Source organism: Manacus vitellinus, unplaced genomic scaffold (assembly GCF_001715985.3).
Source record: "Manacus vitellinus isolate BGI_N305 unplaced genomic scaffold, ASM171598v3 scaffold_18_pilon, whole genome shotgun sequence".
Lineage (NCBI taxonomy): Eukaryota > Metazoa > Chordata > Aves > Passeriformes > Pipridae > Manacus > Manacus vitellinus.
The window spans coordinates 11,307,445-11,333,431 of NW_021939324.1; the positions used below are offsets into that span (position 1 = coordinate 11,307,445).

The window sequence follows — 25,987 nt, forward strand, 5'->3', positions numbered from 1 at the left end:
TAAAAATCCAACAGGTAACAATTACAATTATGGTGTGTTTGAAGTCTAAGGACATCTCAGTATGAAGTTAGAGATTTTAAATGAGATGGAAATGGTCAAAAAGGCACAAGACAGTTGAAGCTGTCAAGCTTTTGGCTGTATCAGAGAGCAGGAAATTGTGTATCAGGGAAGGATGATAAAAGGTAAGAGAACTATTTTTCCATTACTCTTCTAAAAGGATATTATATATACACATTTTTATACTTATTTGCATACTTCAAATGAGTGTGAGCACTATAAAAAGTATTTGAATATAGGGATGACACAAAGTTTAGATACTGCCTAAATCTGACCTTAAAGAATTCCACTTAAGCTTCCAATCTTAATAAATGGTGAATTTTGTACCTCTTTACAAAACCATAGCTGACAACAATACTTCAATTAGTATATTGTGCTTGATGTAAGAAAACTCTTCAGTAACTGTGTACTATAAGCTGACTTTTGTCAAATCCCCTGTCTCCTCCACAACAAAAAAAAGGCACTACCTTAAACCTAGGTCAGCAAGCATATGTATACAAGTATAAATATCTTATTTACTAAATATTTCTATTAATCTGTGTGTGTCAAAGCACAAAACTCCAAGACCTCCAAGAGCACAAGACATCAGATTTTATCTCTAAGCACACCAGTGTAGCAAGCTCCATGATTAACTTCTAGAGCATCACGTTAGCAACACTCGGAAGTGACTTTTAAAATAAGCCCTGCTTTTAGGTAAGTGGGTCCTTATAAAGGGCCTACTAGTTACTCATTTTCCTTGAAACAGGAAGTTTCAAAAATTATAGTATAAATTTTATATTATATATAAAATTATATGCAAACATATTTTGAAATGCTGTAGTACAGAAAATATTAGAAAAACACACACACTAACAAAGCACTTTATTTTCTCCCACTTTCTCTGGAAAACAAGAACAAGAAGAAGAAAGCAATAATTAAAAAAATCTACAGCTTTCTTAGACCAACACCTTGCTCTTTTTTCTTACAGATTGCAGGGTGACTATCAAAATTCCAGCTCCCAACAGGAACAGATTTAAATTAGTTTCTCAAATCTCTAGGTAATTGTTAATCATATCAATGGCTTAAACAAAGAAAAAAAAAATCCCACCTATTTGCTGCATAATTATTTCCTGCACCGAATGTTTTTCTTTTTAAAATGGAATACATCCATTTTCTAATATTTACTATAATTATATTTCTAATATTTATGATCTTATTTGTAACAAGATCAACACAAAGATCATTAAATTATCAAGATGGATGTATAGCATGAATTTAAATTCAGACTGAACTACAGCCATTTCCAGGCCCACTTTTAAAATGAGATGTAGCAATGGCCCATTTCTAGGAAGCATGTTCAGACTATGAACTGTACTTTAAAAATAATCACAATGAAGAAGTGTTTTAGGTTATTTAACAGAACAACTTAAAGAGTTGATAAAGATGATGTAAATTACTTCTTCCTATTCATTGTTATTGATTCCTGGAGTTTCTAGGAATAGGACAAATGTTGCAAGGAAAGTGTATCACCTAGATCAACCTTTCTGCAAACAAGAGATAGAATCCAATCATACAGGATGATGTTTATTTTCATTAATTTAGAGGAGTTTCTTTGGAAAATCACTACTGTTAACATGGACTTGCAGAACTTTTTGAGAGGGTAAGTTTCTGAAGCACACTTAACCCTTTAAGAGTTTCTTCCTTCTGTCTATGCTGTATGGCCATGCTTCTTTCCTTCTACTCCCGTTTTTGCCAAAATTGCAACAAGGGCAGGAAGAGGGAGAGTTATATCAGTGTTAAAAAGCCCAATCCTTATACCTGTGCAACTGAAAAAAAAAGTGGGAAAACTCATGACTGTGACTATGAAGTAGCTGGACAGCCAGCCTAAGGATCATTCTGTGTGCACTCCGTGAAGGAGTGCAGAAACATCTACATCTATGGTACTGTATGGAGGAGAATGTATACAGCTTGGGATGCATTTAAACCTGCATTGGAAAAGATGCTGGAAAAACTGAACAAGTGGTGTTGATCCACTTCTGTCTACACCTCGACCGGGTGCCTGTCCAGTGGAGAAGTACCTTATGAGTCAGATGACTAGCCACTACTGGCTGCCAACCTAAGCACAGAGAGCACCTCGTCTTTTCTGAAGCAGAACAACAGACAGCACCTCGGCTTTTCTGGGGCAGAACAACTTGCACTAAATCCATGTTGGTTTACTCCTGAGCTCGCAAGCCAAAGGTAAGTTAAGACTGCATATAAAAGCAATTGGTTTCCACAGAGTAGTGGAAAACAGCTGCTTCCCAGCGTACCGGCACACGGGACACATGAAGCACAAACTACACGGAGCATTGCCAGAAGCAAGCAGGGGAGCAGCACCCACCATCCACCTGCCGACAGCGCGCGAAGCGCGGGAAGTGTGGTCAGCGGAGGGAGCCCCGGGGGCAGCGGAGGGAGCCCCGGTGTTTCTCCCGCGGGAGGAACAGCTCAGCCCCGAGTGCTCGCCCTACCTGGTAGCGGCCGGAGAGCAGCTGGCTGCGGGACGGGGTGCAGAGCGGCTGGGTGTAGTAGCGCTCCAGCCGCACGCCGTCCGCGCCCAGCGCGTCCAGCGCGGCGTGCGGATGGCAGAGCCGTGCCAGCCCACGTCGCCCCAGCCCAGGTCGTCGGCCAGCACCAGCACCAGGTGCGGGGCGGGCGGCCGGGCCGCCGCCGGCGCGGGCAGGCAGAGGGGCAGGAAGGCAGAGGGGCAGCAGAGGAGCCGGCTAAAGAACCATCCCCGTTACCGCCTGCCCTCGCCATCCCCGGCAGCAGGAACTGGGCCCGCAGGGCCCGCCCCGGCGCCGGGCTCGCCCGCCAGCGAACGGGGCGGGGAGGGGGCGGTGCCGGGGCGGGCAGGGCCCGGACGGTCCCTGTGAGCCGGGGGGAGCGGGGCAGCACGTGCTGCGGGAAAACGGTGTGGGTCCGGGCCGGTGAGTTCTGGAGCGAGTTAAGAAAGGAAATTGTAAAGCTGTTGCTGATGTTGGCAGAGTATCCGACTCGCTGATGCTGGCGGACCGTTCTAATTATGACTTGCTTCAACTCTTACATTAAACACCTGTTTTAAACCACGGAGCCTTCCCCCAGGGGAACCACGTAACTATGTTCAAGCTTGTATTTCAAGTAATCTATGATTTCAAGGAAGTCAGTACAACATTATGAGAAGAGGACACAGTGCTTTCAGGTACAAGTAACTGGGCTCTTATTTCTGCCTTCATGACAGTTCATCCAGATCTAATATATACTGCCTACAGAGTTTATCTGTGCGTAAGCAAAGTGAGACAGCTGCAACACAGTCATGGCCTTGCTGCTTGCCAATGTGTGCTACAGCCTGGGAAAAGTGAGTTGCCACCGTCACTGAAGATGCAGCTGAGCTGAGCAAGATGGAAATTATTCCTATTGGAGAAACTCAGTATCAGCTGCTCTCTTTCACACACACACTCACTCACAAACAAGAGACCCATGTGAGTCATCCCTCCCTCCTCCCCCTCGACCCCTCTGCAAAACCATAAGAATCACAGTGCTTTTTTCTTTTCATTTTGCCCATACAGATGAGAAGCCTTGATCTAGGTCTGGCTGTAAGACGGTGCTAGTGACAGTTACAGTGTAGGAAGGAAGTGAAGCAACTCAGAAGCAGAAACAGCAGCTATGTCAACAGGGCTGTCTATTTCTGCAAACCATGTAATTGCCTAAAGCAATAATGCAAACAACCACTACCTTCATTATAATTTTGATGTAAAATCTAAGACTGTGAAAGGACAGAAATAGCTATCAACTTTGATCAATTTTGTTCATCCATGGAATACACATAAATTTCAGTGTCTAGCTGAAGATCAAATAACCATATGTTTCACATTTAGCTAGAATGTTACATATGTGTATTGCTAAATTTATACAGCCATTTGGTAACAGATCAAAGAACAGTCCACATTAAAAACTGGTTTTCTTGGTAAGAAAGCCAAATATCGAGTATGCTAGACTCCTGAGTACTTTTTTTTTTTTTATTGACTACTTTCTTTTTGATTTCTCTGTAGAAAGTTAGTTCATGCTTAAATGAAAGAAGGCCAATGAAGCTATCAGGTTGGGGTTTTTTTAATGCCACTGATTTGCCTGCTGGTTTGAAAAAAACAGCAATTATGAGTGATGCTAGATTTTTTTTCTACAATGAGAATATGCTATAGTCCACAGCCAGTACTGGAACAGGAAACAACAGTACTGTCCTAAAGTCAGTTTTTCCTGAAGTAAATTCCAGGATTGTTGACAAGCTGGTATGTAACTATTAGTTGAATTTTCTTTATTGAGATGTGTTTCATGCTGTTCAAAAGCAGCAAAGTTCTGATTTATCTTTTTCCTCGCTCAGATCTCATGACCAGTCTCAGATGTCTCACTGTTTATTTTTCTAACTTCTTCCATGTCCTTATTACAGGTAAAGTTCCATTCAAAGCACATTCTCATGGAAACCATTTTAGTTCATTCCAAAAAATTACTTTGAAAATCTGCATAGTGCTGGTGAAATCAGAAATGGTGGATACAAATTTTGCAATAAAATTAATAATAGCTATTCACCTGTCATGTTTCCAAAGTTACCATGGTATTCAAGAGCAGCCGAACACATATTCCCTTGTGTCAAGAGTTATGTGCTGATTATCCTACTCTACCAGAACCAGATAACCTGGTTGCCTGAGCTGACAGTTAAAACATTAAATTGAACTATCTGAAACGTATACTGCAGATACTGCACATTCACAGTCTGGATGTTGCTGCCTGTCATATTTTCTAAGTATTTGTGTTTTATTTTATATTTTATTACTTGTTGAGGGAATTGGAATACCAATCAGAAAATACTATTTACACCAGACACTATTCTCTTGAATCAAATGAATAAATCCTGTAAATGGTCTATGTTCAGTCTCTTGTGTTTCAGTCTACCTTTTCTGAATTTGGAGTTGAATAATTTGGATGCTGTTTTGGGTCAGCGATTAATGAAGCCATTAGAGTGACATGTAAGATTATGGTATCCATGTGGATTTATCATTCCATACAAAGCACGAACATGATAGTTTTTCCATGGAAAGTTGGAGCAAAAATTCAAATGGTAATAGTAACATCTACTCTGACATGCAAATACTCTCTGGACATGGAATAATAAAGGAAAATGACAAAAAATATGTCTGAGAAAACAGCCTTTTGACATATCCTGGATGTGAGTATTTCAGAAAATTTCGTAGATGACCAACTGTCATTTTTTCACCTCATTGCAGTTGTCTCCTCTGTTAGCTAATGGGGTTGCGGAAGACTCCAGAGAAGTCCCTGTCAATCTTTCTAGCTTGGTATTTCTGTTTAGTTGGTTAAAAGCCCTCTTAAAACACAGATGTACTACTTAAAACACTCTTGCTCCTATTCACTTACTCTTGCTGTTCTTTGGCACCACAAGTTTAAGCAACACCGTATCTCAACTTGTAATGAAAAGAAGTGACAGGAAACTACAAAAGCTGCTGAATGCTTCCCCATCTCATTTCTTCCGGTTTATCTTTCTTGTTTTTAAATAACCTTGGAAGATTGAGCTGTATATATGAATCTCGCTGTGGCCCTGATTTGTAAAACTTTGTCTTCATACTGTTTCATTTATCTGCATTGTGCAAGAAGCTGCAATGTTGAGCTATCCTGATGAATACTCAGTAAGCTGACTTGGGTGTCAGAGGAGTAAAAAAGAAGCTAGGTCAACTAGGAAGCCCTTTTAGACATACCACTATCACAGCTATAGTGCTTCTAATACTCAGCCATCATTGCTTAAAACTACTTCTGGCATCTCTGCTCCTGAATGCATTGTTAAACAGAAAGCACAGCCATTCTTAAGAAGTAACAGAATGCCACAAGCTCTCAGATACTCCATTTCTCTTACACGCAGTCAGTGATGAACACAAAATTGTTTTAGTCTTCTAACTTGGCTGCAGGAAAGAAACTTTACATTGCCTTGTCCCAGAAATATCATGACACATTGTCTGCTTATCTAAATCCTGAAATTAAATGAAAATTAGAATAATAGAATATGCTGAGTTGGAAGGGACCCACAAGGATTGCGTCCAACTCCTGGCCCTGCAGAGGACAACCCCAAGACTTACATCATGTGCCTGAGAGCATTGTTCAAAAGCTTCTTGAACTCTTAACAAGTTTAGGCCTGTGACCATTTCCTTGGGGAGGCTGTTCTAGTGCCCAATCACCCTCTGGATGAAGAACCTTTTCCTATATCTAACCTTAGCCGCCCCTGACACAGCTTCATGCTGTTCCCTCAGGTCCTGTCACTGGTCCCCACAGAGAACTGTGGTGTCTGCCTCTCCTCTTCCCCTCACAAGGAAGTTGTATCCTGCAATGAGGTCTCCCCTCAGTCTCCTCTTCTCCAGCTGAACAGACCAAGTGATCTCAGCCACTCCTCATATGGCTTCCACTAATTGGCCAAGGCTTGATCTTGGTGAGACTTGGGTGACAACAGCTGTCAGTGAGAAACACACAAAGAAATCAGTGTCTGGACCTGTATAATACTACAGTGTACAATGAGACAGGTCTGCATCAGCTACATGGAGAAATTAGGGGTTGGGAGGTTACAGCTAGAAATGCTCATGGAGGGTGCAGTTTCTGAGTTCACCTGACTATAGGAATTCTATCTGCTATTTTGCTCAGGCTGCAGAAAGCCTGTCCTTTCTGCACAGTCAGAGTGATCCAGTTGATGTGTTCACGAATAGCACTTCTTCCAAGTCAGAAAAGAAGTTACAAACCCGATTCTAACTTTTCAGACTAGGATATGTGGGCATCACTGGAAAAATTTTGGCTTAGCAAAGCTCATTAGGAAAGTATATGTGAAAGTCTGTCTCAGAGGGACTGTTACTGTACACTCCAGATTGTGGTGCCTAGTGAATTTGCATAATCTTGGGAAATACTGAAATTCAAAACTATGTTCCTAAGAATTGCTCTTCTCCTCCATACTCTAAATAAAACTATAGAGCATTGTGTTGTATTTTAAATTCCTTAAATGCTCACAGAGTGACAGTGGCTAAGTGCCTCATCACAAGTAATGTTGCCTTTAGAAAAAGTAACATCTCTAATTGGTTCAGCAAGATAGAACTCAGTCACTTATGAAAGTATAACACAGAATAATTTCTGAATGGTAGCAGAAGATAGTACTATATGCAAACCTGGCAAAGATTTTATTTTGACCTGCTTTTTAAAAGATATTCAGAATAGCACAATGTAATGTCAGCTAAATTATCAAGAGTAAATGTTCATTATAAAAATCATGTTTCTCCTGGTATATGCTATTTATACATTTGCTGCTTTGCTGAAGGTTCACAGGCACCAACTCCTTTGAAGAAGGTACATTTTGGATGTTATTTGTACGTACTTTGAAAATATTTATCTACAGCCTAAAGGAGAGCATTACTTTCTTTCTGTAACTTAGAAATTTTAACACTGTTATTCAAAAGAATTGTTGAGCACATTATTGAACTCAGAAGAATGTTTTATTAAGTTAGTGTGTTCTCACCATACACCAATCCGGCTTACTCGGGTTATTGAATATTTAACACTCAATAAAGCTCCTTTGCTGTCAGTTTAATTATATTTTTTTCATTTTTAATATTTCTGTGTAATAATATAAGGCTCTTACTGCTGTTCAATCTATAATTAACAGTAAAAGGAAGAACTGACAATCTTCGGTGTCTGTCTAGCACTTCAGATTTCATACAGTAAATCCATTGACACAGTTCTTTAAGTTTTATTCAGAAATTGAACAATAACATCACGTGTGTTGTAGAATGTTACATGTAATCTGCCAGATGATTCATGTGGAAAAATGAAGAATGGGCTTCCTATAACTACTTCATTGAGAAGAACTAAATTTTGATCTTCCATGAGAATTTCTGCCAGGTTGACACAATGAGAAAAAATGTCAACAGTTCAGTTTGCCTTTAATAACGCCTTTATTATTTTTAATGGTTAATGGAATGTATTTCAATTCCTTATGAAGCATCCCAAGAACTAGCGATACAATTTTAATGATGAGTTTGGTATTCGTGTAGTAAAGAAACCAGGGTAAGCTACTTTACCCTGAGGGCAGGCAAAGGAGGAACTGCTGAGTGTCAGGGAGGAAGAGGAAATTGCTATTGGGCAGTATCAAGAGCACCTTTGTTGTATGCATTAATGCAGATCTGCCAGCCAGTGTCGGAGCAAGCTGAATCAATGATCTACTCATTCCTTCCACTTTCTGCTCACAAGTGCTACTGGTTCATCAGCTCTGCTCAGATCTCTACTGTGAACAGCCCACACAAGGAAGTAGGAGGGTAAGACCATTGAATTTCTCACTGATGTATGGCAATGAGGATCTTGTGCTTAGTAATTAGCAAATCTCAGTAGTTCAATTCTCTTAATTTCATCCATATTAATAGCACTATTTCCTACTGCATAATTTGCTGTATACTCATCTGAGTTTATATTTTGGGACTTTCATCCTTTCTCTGAAGGCGTATTCTTGTTGGTTCAGTTAACACCAGTGGCTCTTGTATAATGGTTGCTGGATAATTTTTACCTAAAAGTTCAACTTCCAATTTCTGTCCAACTTTGCTGAGTTCTGTGGGAACATATGCAAAAGCTAGACTCTGCTGAGTACCATAACTGAAACATCCAGATGTGGTATTGCCAATAACCTGAAAGAAATCACAAACAATTATCTTAATTTTCAAGATGCATTGAGATTTTCCTAAAAAAAAAAACAAACCCAAATAACAAGCCAAAAAGCTACACATCTGTCAGAGACTGGATTTGCCTGATTGACTGATTGTTTGACTGACAGGTCGAATAAACCATGTTGTCTGTTTGCGGTGGGAGATGTGAAGGCCTAGGCTCAGGCCTGGAGCCAACACGGCCACGTCCGTGCAGAGCACATGGCAGGAAAAGCCATGTGGCTGGGCTGCCTGGTGGCCTGCCCACACCACACACCCGGGAGCCTCTAACTGGCTGTGGCACCCCCACTTTGGCTGGGGAGACAGCGAGTGACTGTGAGCCAAAGGTCCTGCCTGGGGAGAGTGGCCACAATAGCCAGAGCCTATAAATAGACAGGTCTCTATCTCCCCCTTGGCCTCTGCCCTCCTGACCTGTCAACATGTGATCTCCAAAGTGGTAAGTATGTCTCTCTCCTCTCTCTCTTTATTCTTTCTTCTCTTAATCTCTCTTCCTTTACTCCTGTGGGCAACTTGTCTGTATTTCGCTTAAGTTATGGTATTTCACTTAAGTTTGTATTTGCTGGGATAACAAAGGTTTCCTTACTATAGCAATGCTTGCTAGTTTCAGCAATCTGTTGTAATGCTTTTTTGAAGTCTCATGTTATTTCTGTTAAACCCTTTTTGCCAAAACCCCTATTTTCTCACCAAATTAAAATCTCTTAGAGAAAAATGTGTAATTTTTCTCCAGGCATGACCTCAAGGTACCACAGAATCAAAAGACTTCGCAAGAGTTTGTGTAGGCAAAATCTCTTGACGCCTGAAATAAAAGTTTAACACCTGGTAAAGCGCGGAGCTCCTAAACCAGGTTGTAACAACATCTCGCATTTTGGTTTATACACTTCAGACAGTAAGCAAGTTTCAAGTGTGTCATGCAGTTTAGAATATTCTCGACTGAGAGTAATATCACCTGAAACTGGGAAGTTTTTGCTCCTTGACAAAATAGTCTATTCCTACTGCATTTAGTTAAGTTTTCACTGGAACATACAGTATACACAGGCATATGTTTATTATCTACAACAATTTAACTGCCAGTGAGTGTTTCAACACATAATATATGCTGAAATGTAGAGGCTTGAACTTTGCTGTTGTTTCATTTCTTTTAAGTGAACAGCAAAAGTGTTGTTAGGAGAATGGTGAAATTGCTAAAGAAGAAAATGGATGAGAATCCTTTAGTCTGTTCCAACCCTAGTTTCTGTGACTTGGTAACATTTCACATTTTCTCTGTAGATACTTGGTTAGCCTTTGCTTCCTGCACAAAGATTAGAAAGTCTTTATCATAGCTTCAAATTGATCTGTGCCAGTAGAATAGAAATAATGCATTTACACTTCAAACACAAAGTTAGATTCTGTTTGTGGAGAATTAATATTGATTTTTTGTAACATATAGGATCTATATTCCTTGCCTTGCCATTGTGCCACACACTTTCATTTCCCTCTGGATCAATATTATCTGTTTCCAGGGTGAGATATACCAGTCGTCGTTTGAGCCCTTTTTCTTTAATCTGCTTCAGTGCTTGCTTTCCTATAAAGTCTGCTGGCTGAAAAAAATAGAAGATAATGATGATATATGTTTATTTGGGTTCTGCAAAAAAGTTTAGAATTATAAACATTTAAATTTATCTTAATTTCTTTTCCTGTCACTCGAGTATTTTGTATGAAATATAGATGAAATCAAATCTTTGACAGATAGTATCTTGGTATTTTTATATTGGTACATTGTATGCTGGTAATTTTATTCAGTTTATTTTTTTTCCCTAGATCTCAGTACTTTAATATCAATAATTCCAACATAGTAGAAATACACATGTAGTGAGATGTGGAACAACACTGTCTGCCCAGTTAAGGCTATAAGACAGAAAACTGCACATCATTTCAGTTTCTATGAAAAAAAGGGAATTCCAGTACCCAGATCCTAAAGTTTGGGCCTTCCTCTGTGAACACACTTCCTTTTGATGTATCAACCATGACAGTAACTCATCAGTATTTCACTTTGGTGTCTCTGCCAAGCTGCACAACAGGCAGTTTACTCCATATTCTTGTTTTAAGGTAAGTACAGTTTTTTCCCATATCTGCCATTTATGGGATAATGCTGTGTGTTACATAATTGTAACATAATATTATTGTTTGGAGTTCCCTTTTTCAGCTTCCTTAGAAAGATTCATGCAGATTTTCATATTTCTGGAAGCAGACTGCATAAATGCATGACAAGTATGGGGGCAGTCATCAATAAGTCTCTGAATCCTCAAGGGTATACAGGACAGTATTTACTGTGCGTGATCATGTTGAGCTGATTCCACTAGCCTGATTATATCACAGAATCAAAGAATCATTTACGTTGGAAAAAACCTCTAAGATAATTGAGTCCAATCTTTGAACAATCACCACCTTGTCAACTAGACCAAGTGTCACTTCCAGTCATTTCTTGAACACCTCCAGGGATGCTGACTCCACCACCTCCCTGGGCAGTCACTTCCAGTGCTTTACAATGCTTTCCGTGAAGAAATTTTTTCCTGATGTCCAATCTAAACCACATCTGGTACAGCTTGATGCCATTTCCTCTCATCCGGTCACTAGTTGCCTGGGGGAAGAAGCTGACCCACACCTGGATACAACCTCCTTTCATGTAGTTGTAGAGCGATAAGGTCTCCCCTGAGCCTCCTTTTGTCCAGGCTAAACAATCCCAGCTCCCTCAGCCATTTCTCATAGGACTTGTGCTCCAGACCCTTCACCAGCTCCATTGCCCTCCTCTGGACACACTCCAGCACCTCCATGTCTTTCTTGTAGTGAGGGGCCCAGAACCGAACACCTCATTCAAGATACATCCTTGGCAGTGCTGAGTACAGGGGAACGATCACTTCCCTAGTCCTGATGGTCACACTATAGCTGCTACAGGCCAGGATGCCACTGGCCTTCTTGGCCACTTGGACACACTGCTGGCTCATGTTCAGTCACTGTCACTGTTGATTCACTGTCACTGTTGATCATCACCCCCGCACTCTTTTCCGCTGGGCCACTTTCCAGCTACTCTTTCCGCAGCCTGTAGCACTGCCTGGGGTCATTGTGACCCAAGTGCAGGACCCGGCACTTGGTCTTACTGAACTTTGTACCACTGGCCTTCATACCACAGCTCATCAATCCAGCCTATCCAGATCACTCTGCAGAACTTTCCTCCCTTCAGCAGACCAACACTCCCACACAGCTTAGTGTCATCCATAAACTAACTGAAGGTACACTCAATCCACTCATCCAGATCATTAATAAAGATATTAGGTAGTATCATGGCCAGGTTCACAGCTACGAGCTTATTTTGCCTACCAATACCTGTGAACCTGATACCTCACATTTAAAGCTGAAGTCTTAAACGTAACTTAAATGGAACCCAGACAACTTAGTTGGCTAGGTAGAGAATAAATTGGAAAAAGGAAAAAAGAGCTGTTATAAACACTGTGGTCCTGGACAAAGTTCTTTGAGAACCAAGGGAAAGCCCATTTCAAAGATGCTGAGAATTAGGACAGAGTATAAAATAGTAATCAAGCTGGATATCATTATTTCTAATAACTGTCCAGTAAATATTAGGAACAGTGCCTTGCCAGTTCTACCTATTCGTTTTTTCTTTTAAGATACTGATCAGGCAAAACAAAATAATCGTATTCAGCTAAACTGCCACATACATACCGGTCATAGGCAAGAAACATAATAGCAGTTACAAAGTCCTCTAGCTTTCCAGCCTTTGCTGAAGAGATGACTAGCAGTGCAAGCTATTTTAAGGCAGTTGATCTTAGGTCTGAAGCAGGAATTATATTCATTGGATAAGTGCCTTAGAGAAAAGAAATTAAATATTGTTGAAGACTTCAAAAATACTATTTCTGGTAATATTCTTTAGAGATAATTCTGTAGAGAAGTGTTGCACTGTCAGAATTACAAGCAACACATATTATACTTGGAATAGATTATTATACAGTGAGTTCATGTGTTCTTGCAGTTCTTCATGTTCACATATGTCTGTGTGTAGGCTCACAAGAAATTATTATAAAGGAATGAAGAGTTTTTGCCCTATTAAAGGTTAGGCTCTGTAAGCAGTTGTGGAAAACAGCTTATGAACCAGTTAAGGACGAGTTAGTCTGAAAATCGAGGTGAACCAACTGAAGATAAAGCAGATACTGTGCATAAGGACCACAGATGGCACTCTTTGGGGAAAGACAGCATGAAATATAGCTCAGATCAGAAAAGACTGTGAGGATTCATTTTAGAATATAACTGTCAAGAGGCTTCTGGAAAATATAAAGCTAATATCTCAGGCCAGACAATATTCAGCAATTGTAGTTCCCTCTCACTTTTCTACTATGCAGAAACACCTACAACTATAGGAAACACCTACAGCTAGAAATGCAAATAAGGGTACATACCATAGCATGACTCACAGACTAAAATGCTTTGCATGATGAAGAGAAATAACAAGGAACTAAACATTTGCTTAGCATCGAATCAATTCTTTCCTATTCATGCTAATGTAATTTCTGGTATTTAATCACAGAGAATGTAACTTTGTTACATGCCAAAGCTACAGCTTAAGCTGCACAGAATAGTGTTCTAAAGGAGATGTGGCCAGTCACATGTGGCACCTGCACCACTAATCTACCTAAACCCTTCTTGTATGCAAACACCCAGCTCTAAGAAATTGACATAATACAAACAACTGATGAATTACCTAATTATTTTGGCTCAAAATTCCTGGCTTAGTAGGTCCTTATTACTTAAAGTGGCCCAACAAAAACACTGGGAATGACCTAGGTGTTCATTTTATACAGAAAACAAAATCACTGCAGATTCTTTCTAACATGTTTCATAGCCTGCATAAATTTGTGGAATAAGTTCCTCTGTTTTATGACCCTCTGGACACCAAATGAAGTAATGATAGAATATGGTTCCACACCTAAATTTCAATTTGAATGGAGCTTAGATGGAGAAGTACATCAAATAAATATGTTATAGACATAAAAAATGGGGACTGAAAGAGAGGTGGGGAAAAAAGTACCATTCCCCTCTCTCAAATTCCTAATTTCTATCCATCACTCCATCCTTTTTCAGATCCCCAGGCTCCTTGGTTCTTCTTCAGTAAAGTCTCTGCTGTTTCTTCTTCCTCCTCTTCCCTTTCTTGTGTGGAGTAGAGATGGCATGAAATACCAGGTTATGGAGTGGGATCAGTCACCAATAGTGTAGTCATTCCTCTCAGAACAGGAGATATGCAAGCTGGAGAAGTGAAGGTAGGGCAGACAATGGCAATAAGGGCGAGAGACAGAAATTCTTGAAGTTCAGACTGTACTGCATCAAGTAGCATCAAGCACTTGATCCAGACCTGGACATCAAGTGCCAGGCATTCCACCCACCAAGCCTGCTGTATACTGGATTAAGAAGGAAGAAGATTATGACGAATCATTTGCTGTAGTCCCACAAAGACAGATCTTGTTTTAAAGTCAGTGATTGTTTTTAAAAAAAACCAAACAACAAACCAAAACCATAAACAAGAGAAAAACTCAACAAATAACTAAGAAACGGAAAACACAAACAAATAGCTACAAGTAGTTGTTTTTCTAGTTGTCCCTACTCACTGCTTGCCTCTGTGCTTCTGAAAGTGCAGGGTGTTACCAGGTCAGAATAGTAGCATTTAATGAGTCATTTAATGATATAAATTACTACATATGCTGCAATGGTGCAGGGACCTGGAAAGCCAGTGTGTACATCTATTCTGTCACTTTCCCCACCCTCTCTCTTCACCTAGTGCTGGGTGGCGTTTCTGGCCAGGGCTCTAGAGGCCCAAGGCAGGAGTGGTGATTCTGCTAGTGCTCCCTTTTTTGGAGGGTATGCTTTCTGCAATTGGGACAGTTCAAGATTCTTTTAGTTTTCTTTCTCCAACCTGCACTCATGAAATTAAAAAAGAAAAAAAAAAGCACCCTTTCCCTAAAAAATTTATTGTTTTGTGCTTTAATACATCAGGACATAACACCTTAGACCATAGGAACATAACAAGTTGGACTGAAAAACTGAGAACAGTTCTGGCAGAGTGGCCAGGAGGGAAACAATGACTAGAAAGAGGAGGGCATGAAACTGTAAGTCTAAATCTGCTACCAAAGGAATAAAAGGATGGAAGCACATGCTTAGAACTGTTCACTCTAGTTTCCCATGAGATAACAACTCATGTATTGATATGTTGGAGGTTAGACTAATATTCAAGGACTTTATATTGTCATTCACCCATCTATGAGAAGCTGCTGGGCATAACACAACTTTTATGCATAGTGCTTAACAAAGCAGTTACTCATGTGTCTAATAAGTGCAATATTAAAACCACCAAATATCAAAGTGAGAAAAAGAGGTAGTACTTGTAGCCTGAGGTGCATTTTGACAATGAAATTCAGGTAGTCACTGAGTAGAGTTGGAGGAGATGACATGCAATTAGTGATAAGCAGACAAGGAAAGGAGCAAAAAACAATGGAAAAGGTTTTGCGTTGGTATTAAAAAAAAAAGAAAGGAAAAGCTGGTAGAGTAGGCCAAAGAAAATGTAAGAGATTCTGGATATAGAAAAATCACAGAATCACAGAATATGCTGCGTTGGATGGGACCCACAAGAATCATCAAGTCCAACCTTAGCCCTGCACTGGACCATGTTCAAGAATCTCATCATGTGCCTGAGAGTATCAATGAAATGCTTCTTGAACTCTGTCAGGCTTGGTGCTGTGACTACTTCCCTGGGGAACCTGTTCCAGTGCCCAACTACCCTCTGGGTGAAGAACCTTTTTCTAATATCCAACCTAAATCTCCACTGACACAACTTCAGGCCATTCCCATGGGTCACCACAGAGAAGAGATCAGTGCCTGTCCCTCCTCTTCCACTCAAAAGGAAGTTGTAACTGCAATGAGGTCTCCCCTCAGTCTCCTCTTCTCCAGGCTGAACACACAGCTGCTCCTCATACGGCTTCCCCTCAAGGCCCTTCACCATCTTCGTTGCCCTCCTTTGGACACTCTCTAACAGCTTAATATCTTTCTTATATTGTGGTGCCCAGAAGTGCACACAATATTCAAGGTGAGGCTGCACCAGTGCAGAGCAGAGTGGAAAATCTGGAAAGAAGCTTGGAATGCAGAACAAAGAAACTGCCCCAGTAAATAAAGAGGGCTGAGGCAAAGAAACACTGCCTCAGTAGTTTCTCCTAGTGGAAACAAAGATGAATTATGAGCTAAGCAGTCGGATCCTGGCCTGTAAGAGCACACTACTGCAGAGTTCCAAAGAGTTTCCATGATCTACTGCATTTTCTTCCCCAATTGCAGTGAGCTGTTGCTGCAGAGAGCGTGACCAGGAGATGGCAGTCTTGGATACAGCAGCGCAAGCACAAACAAGAGCCGACTGCGGACTCCGCTCCTAATGAATGTTGTCACTATTGGATTCACAAGGAAAATCCTTATGAAAAAGTTCATTTCCATGAGCAACTTAAACTGGCATGGATGTTTTTCACTGTAACATCAAGTTTTATCGGAACTTCTGGTCCATTAAGCTCAGGACAAAAATAAGCTGTTTTAAGCATTCAGAGGTGAATACGCTACATTTTTGAGCACTTGAAAACCCAAGCATGTGCAAATGTGCAGAACAATATTCTCAGATATGGAGCAAAAAGAAATGCAACTTTTTCTTCCTTAAAGTTATTCTGTGAAATTCCTGGCACAGAGACTGACATTAGGACTTTATTCAATACTTAGTAGCAGAGTGCTTATTCATGAGATGAGGCTATCTAACAACTCATCTAACTTACTAAATTCAATTAAACAACCAAAAGAAAGGAACAGGTATTAAAAGAAATTTTATCACTAAAATGGACAGATTTTTGTTGTGAAGTTGTGAAGACATTATATACTCTAAATTAGAAATTAATCTTGTTACTGTCCCTCCACTTTGGTTTAATTGCAGCCCATCCTGCTCATCTGTGCAAGGAAGCAACTAACAGCAACATTAGAGAAAAAGAGATTATTAAGCAGAGTCTAGAGGAAACCACCTAGAACAATGCCATCTCCTCAGCCTTACTGACAAAATGAAAGTTGCCACAGAAACGCTGAGGAAATGGGTTTACTTATTGCCATGTTATAATTCACTATACTGGGGGGGGGGGAAGTCCACTTAAGCTTTTAAGAGTTTCTCCTATTATTAATAGAAAAAAAATTACTAGTCCATGTATACCTGAGGATGACGCATACACTAAACTTTCTAAACACAGAGAACATCAGGAATTTATTAGGAAATTACATCTCTTGATATATATTCCCAGATATTTGAATGCCCTCTTGTGGAAATTAAAATTCTTTTTGATCATATTACCTTCACTGGCGTCTGGTTCTTCATTCATTTTAATCTGTTTAGAAACTATTTTCGTTTTCCATGACATACCACTCAAGATTCACTTATGCTGAAGTCTTTTTTTCTATTTTGTGAGCTATTTCAGCTCCTTGTTGCACAGTAAGAAGCAATTAACTGAACAGTGCATTTTGGTTTTGATTTACACAGAGATCAGCACTTTCCCCACTTGGGGGCACATGCTTTCTTCACAAAGATTATTGTTTGTGAGGAACCCAACACACCAAAATGTCAAAAAGAAGTATTTAAGTATCTGTTGTAGTTTTTATCTCGTTTGCCCTTTTTGAGTGGAAAGTTTCCTTAACCGTAGGAACAGGTGAAAAAAGGGTATTGCTTGTCTTCAGTCACAGTGGCCTGTAAAGAATGCTGAGGTCTACACTATGCTAACTGCACAACAAAACCAGAGGCATGGAATTGGGACTCAAACTGCCAAGAAGCAGAGTAAATAATCTCACACTGCATTTCATACTACAAGTGCTTCCAATATCTGAATAAGCTCAGGTACCTCTGAAGTGTCAACATACAGTCACAACTGCCCTCATTTGAGTCAATAAAAAAAATTGATTATTTCCTTTTTCACATTAGTTCAGCAAAACTGGCAAATGTTTTAAGCTGACACCCTGCACCTCTGCTGGAGATTCATTCCATGTCCATTTGCCTACAGTGTGAGTATCTGCTCCAAAGAACTGCTCCAACCCTGCAGAGAAGTGTGCAGAGCAATTAGAGAATCAAGTGCTTCATGCACATTAGTGCCTTCATATGTTTTGCACAGGTATCTTGGCAAGCAATGGCTTTCCCTGTTTATGGCTGCTTTCCTGCTTACACTAAAGGGGGAAAAAAAAGAAAACAAACATGTATCAAAAGGAAGTGGAAAGAAAAATGAGTAATAGTAATATTACTTTTTTATTGCACATCCCTGCAATCCTGCTAATCTCTCCTCAAGATGAAAAAATCCTTCTTTTGCAAATACAGCATAATCTTAGGATTCTGTATTTCCCTAGCATGTGTCACTTATTCTGATTAGGGCAAAATTATACTCCCCAGCGTAAACAGCTGTAACTCCACTGCATTTAGGACTGCCACTGCCACTCCTGGGAGCACCTTTCCTCAATCCTACATAGGTTGAAGAACTTTAACAGTTGGGGAGGAAAATCACTTTCCTGGGCTTGTTGCTGTTAATCATCGGTGAAATTGTCTCATAAAAGCATTGTTTTAGGTTTAACATGCCTCCATAATTCTTTCCTATGCAAGGTTTAACATTTGCTTTTTATTTGGAGATGTAACTTAAAGTTTTGCATTCTTTCTACCAGTTCTACAGTGCCTCCACATAACATGGCAAAAATATCAAGGACGATTTATTATCTGACTTATTACCATTTCAGGTATAAAGAGAGCATAAATAAGAACAGTTTGTCCCTGTAGTACATTACATCATTGTAAAGATTAAATGTTTCACAAACATTTTTTCTTCTTGATCTCCCTTACATAAAAATGTTGGCACTTCATTTTACAGATAAAAAACGGAGGCAAAATATTAAGTCAAAAATAGCGCACCTCACTTGAAATCTCTAGGACCAGGTTTTTCACAGTAGAAACTTCACTTCCATTGTGCAGAAAACTACTGTTTGAGTTGATGGACTAATTGATAGCAGCAGATGGCTTTAGATCTGCACAGGGCATGATTTCACCAAGTTTCATGTAAAGGTCCTCTATTTGACAGAGTTTGGACCAGGAAAGAGAATTACAAGCAATTTCTTTATCTATTAGACCAGAAAAGAATTTGAATTGCCAAAATATTAATACAAGAAAGTGAGATTGCTGATAAAAGGAGATAGAATAACATCTTTTTTACTGCACATTTAAATGCAACTAGCTCCATTCTATAAACTTCAAATCCGGTGGGAAAAAGTTATGAGCAGAGGACCTCTTCAGAAGTTCTATGAACAACTAATTATTTTTTTAACCAAAATATTATTTTATATTATATTTAACTTATTATTGTCAGTTGTCAATCAGCATTTCTAAAAAATATATTTGTTTTTCAATAATTGTTGTACTAGAGTGGTAGCCAGGGAAAACGATCCTAGAGACATCTGCTTTAACAAGAATAAGCAGGTAAAACATTTTCAAAATATGAACAGGTTTGTTCAACTTGTATATATATACTATATGTTTACAAAAGTATATGACTAAAGTTTCTCTCTGAAAATAAATCACAAAGAATTATTTTTCATGTCAAAAACATTTAGTATTTGCATCTTTCTGATCTATTGTATAATTCTGTTAGCAAAAGACATGGGAAATTTTTTTTTTAGACAAGTTGGTACTTATGAAGTAATTATCCTTATAATTATAGTTGCACGGTTCAGTTTCTAAACCCATTTTGTTTTCCAGATAATGACATTTTTAATGTTCAAACACTTAAAAGAATAACCCTGGACATAATAGAACACATTGAAAGTAATAAGACCTACCTTGTTTAGCTTTACAAAATATTCCAGTCCAGCTTCCAAGGGATTAGTGTCACAGTTCATCTGTTAAAAGATATAAATTCACTATCCAGCAATGAGGGTCCATCATAGCTTTTGGGTTGGTGGGCTTATTTTTTCTTTCTGTGCATACTTCTATCTACTCTCGTGTCAATGTCTTCCATATTGCATACGTACAACTTCCACTTGAATACACTGAAAGCTTCCAACATGTAATTTAAACAGTGTATCTACTATAGTGCCTAATATATAGATATGTAAATCAGTCGTCTAATTTCAATATGCAAAGTAAACACATTTCAGTAAGAAACAGGATTTTTTATCAAAGGAGACTGGAACTTGCAGAAGACTGAATAACTGAGGTATGCACACCTTTTACAACACAGCAGAATGTCTTAGCTGGAGAGGAAAATAAAACACAGCCAATTTCATTCACCACCTTCCCCTTTGGTGTAGGGGGAATAATTTGTTCGGCAGCATTTGAAGAAAGAATGAAAATAATTATCACAGGGCAAACAGAAAGGACCCCTACATGCCTGCCATTTCACCTTCTTGAGTTCTTTCATTTCAAAAGGAATTAGGAAAAATTTCAGGTAAGCAGAAATTATACTGATCTTCCCCAAATTCTCTAGACCCCCTGAGTAGTTCTTTATTGTGAGTGAGCAAATTCTGCAGAAACAAGCTAATAGAAATGAAAAAGTTCCAAAGACATTATGAAGCAAGAATAATTGGCCTCTCAGGACACAGTTATTACAGAAATAAAATGTTTTCAGAATCTGTCAGCCAAACTTTTGATTTTAAAACACCAGAGCTCAGCAAAACCCTCATAATTTTGTTATACACAAGAGGGAAAACCATACATGAATAGAAATAAGTGTTTCTTTGCCAGCATTGCAATGGAGTACACTAGTTATTTTTATTTAGAAATCACCAGTCAGAATTATAGCAGCTTTTCCTGCTCAAAGTAAATTTTTTTTTCAAGCGAAATGGAGAAACTGGTACAAATATTAGCTATGCTAACTCTGACTAAAAGCTATACAGTCATAACTAAATAAAAATAAATTAAAAAAACCCCAACAAACATACTACCCCCCCTCCTCCTCACCAAAACCCTCAGAAGGAATAATAAAGAAGATTTTCTGACCTCTGCCCCCCAGGCTCGGAAACCCTTTTCCAGCCTTAAAGCATTCAGAGCATATGTTCCAAAGTCATCAATTCCCTCTTTCTGGCCAGCTTCCATGATTGCACTGTAAAGAGCTACAGAATCTTCTTTTGTATGATACAGCTCCCAGCCCAATTCACCTGTTATACCAAAAAGATTAATGGTTTCATCAACTCAATGAAATGATCCTAATAAATACACTCCTGTTCTTGGTCAAAAGTGGGGATCAATGCTGTAAGTGCTAATTCACACTCTAGGGTCAATTCTCCTAACATATAGCAAGTCTCATTCCCTGCAAGAACCACCAGAGGATTTGAGCCCTCTGTATTAAGCAGAGGGCTTACTTAAATTAGAATAATTTCCATTATTCTAATTTAAACTGTTAACTGAAAACTGTGGGTAAGGAAAAATCAGAATAACTGATACGGAAAGGTCATGTAATGAAGTTACAATGATAAATTAAGTTTAAGGGCATTAAAACCAGATGATGACTTGGCGAGTGAATAGCAAATGTAACTGAGTGTAAATAAGAATCAGTCATTGTATCATATTTAGCACAACAGAAAGAGAATATGAATTACAAGGACTTCAGCTGCTTCAGAATGCTCTGAATTCAATGTATTACACTAGAGATGGATGTAAAAAGAAATAAAAATAAAAAGTAACTGAAAAAACCCAAAAACTAAGCACTACAGCATTACATTTTCAAAGCACATGACAAACACTAATATACAGTAATCCAAAAACAATTCTTGACGTTGGTTTTGCAGCAAATACCACAGAGGTTATCAGAACTGGCCTTTTGTTCTGCAAAATAAATATTTACACTATAGGGTATTTCTAGAAAAAAGGGTCTTGGAAAAACTCAGCACAGACCCTGACCATATCACATTTGGAAATCAATGTACTGTAATTCCTCCCACATTTATATGTAAAATATAATGAACCTACTTCTTAAGAATACATGATGAGACTTATTTTTCAACATTATTTTAGTGACATTTATTATTTTATTAATTGTCTTTTTCCTTAAGTGCATGTTTTTTCTATTGCTTACCTGTGTATGATATCCTAATAGCAATAAGAGCAATATTGGAAAGTTTCAGATGTTTACACTGGAGAAACTTAAAGGAACCATGACTCAGATCCTCATTTGTCAGCTTCTGGAGGACTTGTCGTGCATATGGACCAGCTACACCGAGTACCCCCATCTCATCTGTCACGTTTTCTATTTCAACTTTGTATCCACCTGTTGTTACTTTCTCTTCTATCCATCTGCACATAAAACACAACACTGATGTTACACTTCTTATGAAAAATAACTGATTTAGATAAGATTTTAATACGAGTAACTTTTTTTAGTGTTCATCTCCCCAGCAGCTCCCAGTGCCACACCTTCTCATAACCAACAAAACTACGTGCTACATTAGATAGTCAAATCCATCATTGATGTTAAACACTGTTTTCTCATGAAACACTGGTACAGCAACACAGGCATCTGAGATATAGCCAGGAAAGAAGAGAATTTAAATGGGTGGAACAGTATATTCAAGATAAGAGAAAGAAATGATCTCATACAATGCCAACGGATTTGGCTTTGGATCCAGAATAGTAAAAAGTCAACCTACAAAAAGAGTAAGCAATAAGCACAATAAACATAAGAAATCTTCAAATAAATTTCTGTGACAACAAAAATGTACAAGAAGACTTGTTCCATTCTGCATGTAGTAGTTAAAGTATTGCCAGGAAGTTCAGTTTGGATTTAATAAAAAACAACAACTGAAAATTGTCTTTCAGGAAGCTCAGAAAATAAATAAAATTAGTATATTTAAAAATCTTATTAAGACTAGATTGTTCTGCAGTGTTACCAGATCTCTGTCATAGGGGAGTACCAAACAGGACTTCAGAAATCTGTAGAATTAAATACATTAGACCTGACTCTGCTGTTTGGTTCCTGAATGTGCCAGTGATCCTACTGATTCCTCTGGGACTGTTATTAAACAGTACTCAAAATTAGTATACTAAATGGCATTCAAAAATACTTTGTATTCTTTGAATGTTAGGGTAGCAAGTTTCAGTCTTTTAGGCATTGATTAATTTTGATTAACTGGTTTGCCAGCAACCTCCAGTAAGAACAGCACTAGAAATGTCAATTCCAATGCTCATCTATGAAAACTAATTTATTAAGTCATCCTGCAACTGCTTCTACTTCCTTTATTTTTGCTGATTGACTTTGTGACCCCAAAGCCCAAGGCAGAAGACATTACCACAATCACGAAGACTACACTACCTATCTCTATGGGCCAGGTCAGTGCCTCTGGGGTCATTCGTGTTTAAAGCCAATTTTTTTTTGCGTAAGAGAACAGACTAGAAAGGAACAACTGTGCTATGTTACATCATAAAATGCCAAACATAAGGTCCAACAACAAAACAATAACTACCTTCGATAACATATATTACATAACTGTCAGTAAGTTCTCCATCTTTTCACATCAGCAATAATCCACTATCCAACTGCTTATACTTTAGGATTTCAGTCAACCAAGTTTCTAAGACACTAAATTCAATAAAGAGTATAGCTCTCATGAACTTTGTGAAAAGCTTGTTATGTACTTATTAAGAGTTAGGAACTTAGTAAAAATGTTTCTATATTAATATAACTGTATAGCACTATGTACTTACTGCATAAAAAATGAACTAACCTCAGATCATGGAGTTCTGACCCTGACCCAGTTACAAGCATGAATTCTCCAGGATATAGTTGAGAAACGGTTAGCTCAGCATAAACTTTTCCTCTTGGCGTTAACATATGGCTTATATTTGTGGAACCCACCTATAGAGTAAAATTTGCAATTATTAAGAATGCAACATAAAACCTTTCAATTCTTAAACATCATTAAATATATGGTTATATGTCTTCATCTGAAAAAACAACTTTTTTCATGTTTGCTCTGCTGTGCCATAATAGGAGTGGAGAGATACACAACTGGCCAAGCTTAAGCTATGCAGTGGAAACTACATATTTTTTTAAAAACGGAAATGTTTAAAATAAGATAAATCAAGACCTTTATAAATATTTGTTAATTATGCATTACACAAGGCATTCTTAAGCTACATTTGTTTTAAGAATGCATTTTAAATGCAAATTCAGTCAACTTTAGTCTGTTCTCTCATCATTTGAATAAAAAATTCTACATGTTATTGATATAAATTTTTTTTTCGATCATGTGAATAAGTCTTTCAGATCCCAAAATAATAACATATGCTTTGCCCCTTACTTTAAAGAAAGAAATACTGAGTTGGTTTATGTTTTTGTGGCCCTGATTTATGTATGCTTTTATATTATTTGTAGTTGCTGAGTATGAATCTACATCTCTGTACATTTGAATCAGGTTCTGTTTAGAAACTTGATTTCTAGAGGCAAAATTTCAAATAACAGTTACTTAGCTGTGCCCAGAAAACACATACATGTTCATACATATATCATCCATATAAACAGAAATATGAATATGCTGTAGCTGTTGTGCTGGTCTGGTTCCAGAGGCAGAATTTAATCTCTCTTATTTCATTCTCCTTTCACAGAAACTTGTCAGCCACCTAGTCAGTGCCCAGATTCCGTACAATGAATGGAGAAAGGAAAAATATTGCAGATATTAAGATTCTTTTGCAAGGTCACATTACATTAATATAGTTACTGACATATATCAGGCATTTAGTTGAATTTTCAGGACTTGATGCTACTCACATGTAAGGGGGGTACTTTTGAATTAGATGATCAATGGAGCATGGAGGCTCCATTGAGAAAGGAATCATATTAGGATGTGAAACCAGTTAGAGTATGGTACAGTGTAACTCCATGGCACAAGCTGATTGTAAGGTCCATTGTGCTTTTTAGCAAGTCAGCTTGATATCTCCTATTATCAGAGCTGAGTTCTTCCTTGGTTTTGCTACACATTGCAGGATAGATACATCTACCTGCACAATACAAAGATACATCTACACAATGGTAGAGGTCATACATAGGGGTGAGAAAGATGATGATGGGAGGAAGATTTTGTGGGCGGGGGTCGCTCGCCCCTTGCCCTACAAGCAGGGCATGTGCAGACTGTTGCCATGAGGTAATGATTAGGTGGTGTTTGGCTGCCATTCAGGCATCACCTTATCCTGTGTACTGGCCCTACATAGTGTAATGTGGAACTGATAAAATGGGGTGTCAGAGCTGCTGAGCTGAGCGATGCTCATCCTGCCACCGAGCCTGTGTTGCTCCGCGGGGACGCCCGCTAAGCCTGGGCACCGACCAGCTCTGCAGATCCTGACAGCCCTGGCCTGTCCGTGTGGGTAAGCACAGTTTATTGATAGGAAGCAACCGAGAGAACAAACATTTTTAATATCCCTTTAGTGCCCCTTTAACTCCTCTTTTATGTTCATAGTATTTTTCCTTTAATTTCCCTTTTTACTAACCAATATCGTATTAATAGTTATCCATAATATTGTATTAAGATCCCTTTTTGGTATCCCTTTAAACTCCCTTTTTACTAGTTAATATCGTATTATAAATGCTGTTCATAGTATTTGTTTTTAAGGCCACACAATAAGGTAGTTATTTTGTATCCTTTTTTAGCTTTTGATTCTCTTTGCTAAGTTTATTATTATTATTATTCTCACTGTAATAAAAGATATTTTGCATGTTTGAATATTTCTGGCACTTGTCTTTATTCCGGACGAACAAACTGTTACACCACACCCAACCTGAGTGTGATACAAATATATCTCCAGTAACTCCACTGGATTATTTTATGATGCAGACAAGCATGAAAGGTACTAAAAATCAGCAGCTTAAAAAAAAAAACAACTGTTGTGAATGTTGGATTTTTAAATGGACTCATGAACTGTACCTTCTGCTTTGCCATCTAGTTTTCTTTTTCCTCTTAGCAGTGCTGATTAAACTTCATAGAAAGCACTTGATTTGTTCTCATAATTTCCTCTTTAATCTTGATTTCCCCCCACCATATAAATATACTCAGCAAGTGTTATCAATGCCCACTGATGACACAGTTACCCTACCTCTACTCCAAATTAGACAGAAGACAAACTTTCA

General features: G+C 38.6%; 1 protein-coding gene across 1 annotated transcript in view; it reads right to left on the minus strand.

Annotated features, from left to right (window-relative positions):
- Positions 1-7,248: 7,248 nt before the first annotated feature.
- The window catches only part of DMGDH (dimethylglycine dehydrogenase), a 39,512-nt gene continuing 20,773 nt past the window's right edge, over positions 7,249-25,987 (minus strand). Inside the window, exons 11-16 of the mRNA XM_029958972.1 lie at positions 23,592-23,722; positions 21,947-22,164; positions 20,872-21,029; positions 19,713-19,772; positions 10,244-10,378; positions 7,249-8,765 (exon numbers count right to left, since the gene is read on the minus strand). Coding sequence (XP_029814832.1) covers positions 8,550-8,765; positions 10,244-10,378; positions 19,713-19,772; positions 20,872-21,029; positions 21,947-22,164; positions 23,592-23,722 — 918 coding nt within the window. The 3' untranslated portion in view covers positions 7,249-8,549. The remainder of the gene's footprint in view (positions 8,766-10,243; positions 10,379-19,712; positions 19,773-20,871; positions 21,030-21,946; positions 22,165-23,591; positions 23,723-25,987) is intronic.